The following is a 7,885-nucleotide window of genomic DNA, read 5'->3' on the forward strand; positions in this document are numbered from 1 at the left end:
TTTTCTTTCCTCAGTCGAGATCCAGATTATCTTTGCAATTTCGGCTGGTTATTCTCGATTTTGCTCCAATCTGGCCAGTATATATATATATATATATATATATATATATATATAATTAAGTGTCCGTTAGGGTATACCACACGTACACACACATGTTTATGTGTAATTATATGTGTGTGCGTTTTTGAGTGTGTTTGTGTGTGTATGTGTGTGTGCGCAGGCGCGTTTATTTGTAGAGGAAGCCTCTGATTACATATGCTACCAAGTGTTCATTACCGTCGAAATGGCTTCGTCTTTCGTCCAGCAATGATATCAATAGGCATCGGTTTCCACACAGAAACACAGAAACACACACACACACACACACACATAAATATGCATATACTTGTATGCATTTGTGTGTGTGTGTGTGTGTGTGTGTGTGTGTGTGTGTGTGTGTGTGTGTGTGTACGTGCGTGTATATGTGTTGTTGTGTGTAAGCGGTATACCCTAACGGGCACTTGATACATGAGCGATAATTACTTCATGATATTTGGCTAGATTAGAAATTTGAATTTGTAATTAAAGAATTTGTAATTAAAGGGCGAAGACGCATCGAATTCATATATTTATCTATGTTTGTTTACTTTCTATGAAGTTCTTACAATTTCTTCGTCAGTGGTAATCATGTACAACACTATTTCATTCTTTTTAGAAATCACCAGTATGACGTAAAATGAAGTATTTTAATTAAACTTTTGATGAAGTTGAGAGAAAGTGGGAAAGGGAGAGGAGAGAGAGAGAGAGAGAGAGAGAGAGAGAGAGAGAGAGAGAGAGAGAGAGAGAGAGAGAGAGAGAGAGAAAGAAAGAGAGAGAAATAAACGGATACAAAGTGAAATGGCGAAGAGAGTGCTGAAGAACCTACCATTGTGACGAACAAAACGGGTGGAACCATTGCGTTCTGTGATTAAAGGAGAATCTGAAATGAAACAAAATAGTATATATCACATAATGTATGTATGTGTGTGTGTATGTATGTATGTATGTATGTATGTGTGTGTGTATGTGCGTATGTATATTTGTATGTACGTGTAAAAATGTATGTTTGTATGTATGTATTCTTTTATCTGTTTCAGTCGTTTGACTGCGGCCATGCTGGAGCACCACCTCTTAGTCGAAGAAATTGACCCCAGGACTTATTCTTTGTAAGCCTGGTACTTATTCTATCGGATATTTTTGTCGAACCGCTGAGTTACGGGGACGTAAACACACCAACATCGGTTGTGAAGCGATGGTGGTGGGGGACAAACACAGACACAAACACACGCACATAAATATATACATATACAGTGGTGGACTGGGTCTAAAAATATTGGTTGCCAGGAGACTAAAAGGGCCCATCCGCAACTACAAGGGGTCCCACCTGCAGCTACAAGGAGCCCCACCCACAACTACAATGCTATCATTTGATTTTTTTTTAAAGTCTTAATCATTATAATAAACCCAGAAGGTTTGCGAATATGTGAAACATTCCACTTACCCCCTCGATCACTATAGCAGACCGTTGAAGAATTGTGGTAAAACGTGGCGTTTTTCTTGTATTTCGCTGCATTCGTTGCGCTTCCGTTAGCTGATTCTAACAAACCTGTCAATAGAAACATTAATAATAATCGACATCTTTTATCTTTTACTTCTCTCAGGAAGAGCTTTTTTGGACAAACGAATCTACCCTTGTACTTTAAAAACAAAAAAAAAATAAAGCCTGGTACTTAAACTATTGACCTCTTTTGCCGAACTAGTAAGTTACGGGAACGTAAACAAACCAACACTGGTTGTCAATCGGTGGTGGGGGACAAACACAGACATAAAGATACACACACACACGACGGTCTTTCATTTTCCTGCTATAAAATCCACTCACAAGGCTTTGGTCATTCTGAGGCAATAGTAGAAGACACTTGCCCAAGGCTCCACACTGTGGGACTGAACCGGGAACCATGTATTTTGAAAGCAAACGCCTGTGCTTAGAAGAATTTATAAATTTTAAGAGAGCTTAGAATAATTCTTGTTCTGTTTTTTTTGAAATGGTCGAATAGGAATTAGATTAAGCTATATATTGGGTTACAAAGTCCTTTTGATAGAATAAGTTGAAGGTTACCTGTAGTACTCGAATCCACATCTGTGACCATGAGAGATGTTCTACAATTGAACCAAAGTAATACTTCGAATTTCTCTATCAGAAGTACGAGTCCTACGTGTAACCTTCGACTTTTTCTACTCAAAGGGTTTTTTAGACCCATTATTTTACACGCTATTATTTATAGCTTGTCTACTTAAAGATTCTACGTTCATACTTTTTATCTTTATGAGGTCGATAAATCAAATTCTAATCAGGTAGTGGGCTTGATTCTTCTTCTTCTTCTTCTTCTTCTTCTTCTTCTTCTTCTTCTTCTTCTTCTTCTTCTTCTTCTTCTTCTTCTTCTTCTTCTTCTTCTTCTCTCGCCCCTCTTCCCTCGGAGTCGGCTAAGTTACCTCGTGGGAAAGGTGGTGGTAGAAGGTTCTCTCACAGCGTCCCCTTTCTCTAGAAGCGGAGAAAGGCTGAGCAAGGAGACACCAACCTTTCAAAATCTGATATGTTATTGAACCCGAATCCAATAACGAACCAATAACTGAACGCTAACCCAATAACGACTCGATGTTCACCAAATTTGAAATGGAGCGACTTCATTACAAGAAGCTTACTAACTTTACTCCTCACTCAGGTGGTCCTGGGTCCACTGAATCTTGTCACCAAAACTGAAGAGGTAGAAATCCGCTGGATTAACTGTAGCTGTTACTGGCTAATAGTCTTAATCCTTTGTTCGGTTTAACGCGACCCCTGCAGCGGATAATTGAATACTTTGATGTACTACAACGCACTGCAACAACCCATGAGTCAGCATTTCCCCGCTTTTTCTTAAAAACCTTCATAGAGAAAAGACCCTTGATAACGCCCCGTTTTCCTCTCATTAAACAATGTAAAAGATAATGAGATTAATTATTGAGTTGGTGCATAATTATTGCGGCTTTTTTTCAACAAATTTTATTAAAAAAAAACAATAACATGTAACAAAAACATCTTTAAATGATTATTCCGGAGCATATTCACCATCTACTTCAATTACTGCTCCCCATTTGCTTGGCAGACGGTCATTTAAAGATGCTTCTATTAAATATTATTATAGTTTTTGTTGAATAAAATTTGTTGAAAAAAAAAAAGTCGCAATAATTATGCACCAAGCCAATAGAACGACGTTGTGCTTTAGTTCGCAATCAACCATAATTGTTAAATTAAAATGATATTTCAGAAGTGATCTTACCTTGAGCAAAACATTCTGGAGACATGCTAATGTCGTCAATAGCAATATTGCAGTACTTCCCCGATCCACAGATGGCGTTGATTTGAAGTGAGTAGCTGCGGTGTGGAAAGAGTCACCTGGATAATTAGTAGGTATTTTTTTGGGATACGATCGGTATTTAAATAACTTAGTCATACGAAAATACAGGTATTCTTGTATCTTCAAACACGTGTAAGATTCATAAAATGTTGAATGCAGCCAGGTCTAAACAAGACCATCCGAAGAGAAATATTCTTGCGAAGAATCTTTGAAGAATGAGTAATGGATAAGACAAATCATACACACACACACACACACACACACACACACATTGTTGCATTTCGGGACGGTCATATATTTATATCTGGAGTATAGTTGGCATATCACTGATGAGTGTGCGATTGGCGATGGAAGATTTTTTATTGGTTGCTTGATTCACAGAACAGTGAATCAAACTGTTGATCAGTTATTTACTTAGCTAATCGAAAGTAATTGACCCATTAATAACAATTAGTGCTTTTGGTAGTGTAAAACAATGTAAAATAAACGTAATTCAAGAGATGGAGGTAATTAGAAAAAATATCAATAATGAGATGTTCAGGAATTGGATAAAATATAAGAATAGACGTTTATAAGTAAGAAAAGTGAGTAAAAATATTCTAGTGAAGCATGAGATTTTAATTAAAATTTTATCTCTAATGGTAATGAAACAATAATCTTCATCACGATAAGTATTGTTAAAAGGGCAAGGGAGACAATTCTGGAAATTAAATTAACTAAAAATATAGTACAGGATACAATGGGGGAGTAAACCTGCTCTTTGTTAGCATAGCGATTAACTTTCGTTATGTTTCAGCTTTATTGGACCTCATCAACGAAGAATAGTCTAACCATTATTCCCAGATTTTCTTAGTAACTGAATTACAGATAGTAGATATTATAAAATATGGTGGGTAAAGTTCAGACATCCACTATTTGTTGGTAATGTATACAATGGATTAATTCATTCAACGGTCATCCATTTTTTAAGATAGAAAGATATGATTTGAAGGAGTTCTGCTCGATATTTCTAGTTCAGCGACTGCTTGGAGACTCTCTTATTGGTCCATGCGATCGTATAGAGGAGCCTTCGTTGAGTATTTGGAAGGCGGGTATTTGCTTATAATTTCAAGAGCGGGAAGAGCTGGAAAACATATATACGATGTATAGTTACATTTAAACCTTATGTGTGAATAACGGTGGCTATTCAAGCTAAAATTATCATAGGTGGTGCTTTAAAAACTAATGCAAATTCGGTTTGAAAGGTAGGCAAGTAACTCACCTGTAGGTTACATTTATGACGGCCACAACTTTGTTCCAAGCATTTTCACCACCTGGAAGGGTATCAGATTTTCTCCACAAGGTTACTTTACTCTGATTCGTGTCACAGACGTTGACTATTTTCAATATAAGTCCAACCACATGGTAACCGTGGAAGTGGTAGAAAAATCGAACCTAGAAATGCAATGATAATAATAATAATGATAATAATAATAATAATAATAATAATAATAATAATAATAATAATAATAATAATGATAATAATAATAATAATGATGATGATGATGATAATACATTCTACTATAGGCACAAGGCCTGAAATTTTGGGGAGGGGCGTGTCGATTATATCGACCCCAGTGATTCACTGGTACACATTTCATCGATCCTGAAAGGATGAAAGGCAAAAATCGACCTTGGTGGAATTTGAACTTAGAACGACGTAAGGACGGACGAAATGCCGCTAAGCATTTTATCTGGTGTGCTAACGGTTCTGCCAACTCACCGCCCTACTACTACTACTACTACTACTACTACTATTACTACTACTACTACTACTAATAATAATGATAATAATCCGTGTCGGTTATTCGAGCTCGGATAACGGACACAGTCAACAACTATTGAAAAGGTTGCAAGACGCAACGAACATTTTAGGAAAAATAAAAAAGAAAAGTGGAAACTTTACTGGTGAGTGTGTTAAATAATAAGGCACTAAAAAAGAATGACTCTTCTCTGACACAACAATATAAATATATATATATATATATATATATATATATATATATACATATACCGTATACTGTCATAAGAATGACAAAATATGATGCAATGACAAGAAGCTATAAATGGGATTTCTAACCTTGCAGGTGTTTAAATAAAGTGACTGGTTATTGATCGTCTGCTGCGGTGGCGGAGGGAAAACCACACTTTCCAAAATGGCGTAAGATGGCGAATCTGTGTACAGTTGAGTGTAAATATAGTAGCCTGCAAATAGAAACATGGAACGCTTTTCGGTTACAAATATGTCGACTGACTTCTGAAAGTACGGAAAAAGCAACTGAGCAATTGACGCTGTTAAACATTGTCACCGACAATGCCACACTCGCATAGCCTTGGCACTCAACTCTCACCTAATCAAGTCAAGCTGGCTGTAAATATGGCTGTCACGAATCGTGCGTATACCCACGATTCGTGACAGCATGTAATGGCGACAATACTGCAAAATTGAATCATGGTTTGTTCGCTTTGCGCGGTGAAAGATCAGTTTCTCTTCTCGTTGTTTGAGAAGCTGCTATTCCAGTATTTAGCTTCACTCCAAACTAGTTCAAACCATTTCTTTTGTCTTGACGTTTGGCTCTGAACATTAGTTCATATCAGTAGTTAGATAGTACTGGGGGTCTGTGGGAAAACTCATTTAAATAAAAGGGGTCCTTGGTAGTGAAAAGGTCGGGAACCGCTGGTTTATACTATCGAGATTCATACGGGAAATAATCTTTGCTACTGTATATGTTACGTTGATTACCCACCAAGTTTATCTGGTAGACGTCTGTCATCGGGCAGTCATCTTGCTCAACTACGAAAATTAATTCGAAGGAAGGAAGCCGAAACTGGGTACCATTTTGTTTTGTGTAATTAGAGGGGAGAGAAAAGAGTTCAGAATCTTCTTTTTATGTTTTTGAAAACCAGGTGGAGAGATAAAAAAAAGAGTAAGAAACCCTGATTTATAGGCGATACAACAAGTAGAAGTGGCTCATTGACATCTCCTGTTTTACCCAGATTACTGAAATAGTCTTCATGCTTTCTCTCGTGAAAGGCCGCCATAGGTTTTAGAGTTGACATATTTTGCCTTCCTTCTTATACAGTATTTATGAATGTGTATATCTCTACGTCTGAATAATAGTTTTGAAGGATGTAGTGTCTCGACAGCTAACAACTGATGCGGCTAATTTATTCCATGCTTCAGCAATTCCTTATTAAAGAAGTGACTCATGTTCAACCTCAGATTAATCGTCACATCAAGCCAAACTAGCATTCCCTGTAGTGGTTGCTTGACTTGCCTGCTAGACATAACAGCTAATCTTCCTTCAAGCCACACTCTTAATATCTTACAAAAGGAAGGACGCATAGACAATGTAATAGTCCTACTGATAATAAAAACAGAAAGAAAGAAAAGAAACGAAGCTCAGTTGATTTAGGTCTGAAAGCCTGAGAATGGGTCTCCTGGATTTCAAATGAAATTAAGATAAAGGGCCACTAGCGTAGCTTGGTTGGAGGGGCGAGGAGGAATAGGAGGAGGATGCGACGGGGTGATCTACTCCGGATGACGCATATATAGAGGTGGCACTTTTCGGTTACCTATATAAGCTTGTACAGACTTGGGTGGGGGCCCAGGGTAGGACGACAAATCCAAAGGCTGCTCCGGGCGGCACACATTCTAATAAACTGAAGACTACCGTGACCACATTGACGATGACGTAAACAATATAACAACAACAACAACAGCAATCATGACAATCATAATGAACCTCTCAACATCCTGCAGTATATTGCATTATTTGAGTAACGTATCTCACAAATCCTTCAAAATAAATAAATAAATAAAGGTCGTCATTGCGCATGTCATGAAGAATTTCGGTGTCGTTTAGTTTTCATTTGAAAGCATTTCCAGTTTCACTGTCAAATCTTGTTAAAGCTAAAAACACTGAATGAATTTCATTCTTCCAATTTGCTTTGTTAAGTGTGTTTCTATCAAATTCTTAGTTACATGTGACAGCAGTTCCACGTCTTACCTACTAATTGAGTGGTTGCGCAGTTTGGGGCTTGGAGAAAGTTGCGCAAGCCTGAGCGTATCTACAGAGTAGACCCAAAATCTAGATCTAGAAAACGAAACCAAAGGTGGCAGTGAGCTGACAGAATTGTTAGCACGCCGGGCGAAATGCTTAGCGGTATTTCGTCTGCCGCTACATTCTGTGTTCAAATTCCACCGAGGTCAACTTTGCCTTTCATCCTTTCGGGGTCGATAAATTAAGTACCAGTTGCGTACTGGGGTCGATCTAATCGACTGGCCCCCTCCCCCAAAATTTCGGGCCTTGTGCCTAGAGTAGAAAAGAATTAAATAGCGGTTGTTGACAGAGTGGCGAAGTTTTTACCTCCTCCAATTTCAAGAGAGGCCACTTGCGAGAGAGACCATATGCTAACGGCTTTTAGGC

The 7,885-nt window shown here is 37.9% G+C and overlaps 1 protein-coding gene across 1 annotated transcript in view; it reads right to left on the reverse strand.

Moving 5' to 3' along the window:
• The window catches only part of LOC106883653 (uncharacterized), a 132,002-nt gene that overhangs the window by 32,483 nt on the left and 91,634 nt on the right, over positions 1-7,885 (reverse strand). The window contains exons 6-10 of the mRNA XM_052971436.1: positions 5,536-5,660; positions 4,678-4,850; positions 3,339-3,433; positions 1,520-1,624; positions 905-958 (exon numbers count right to left, since the gene is read on the reverse strand). Coding sequence (XP_052827396.1) covers positions 905-958; positions 1,520-1,624; positions 3,339-3,433; positions 4,678-4,850; positions 5,536-5,660 — 552 coding nt within the window. The remainder of the gene's footprint in view (positions 1-904; positions 959-1,519; positions 1,625-3,338; positions 3,434-4,677; positions 4,851-5,535; positions 5,661-7,885) is intronic.

Source organism: Octopus bimaculoides, chromosome 11, assembly GCF_001194135.2.
Source record: "Octopus bimaculoides isolate UCB-OBI-ISO-001 chromosome 11, ASM119413v2, whole genome shotgun sequence".
In the NCBI taxonomy this organism is placed as follows: domain Eukaryota; kingdom Metazoa; phylum Mollusca; class Cephalopoda; order Octopoda; family Octopodidae; genus Octopus; species Octopus bimaculoides.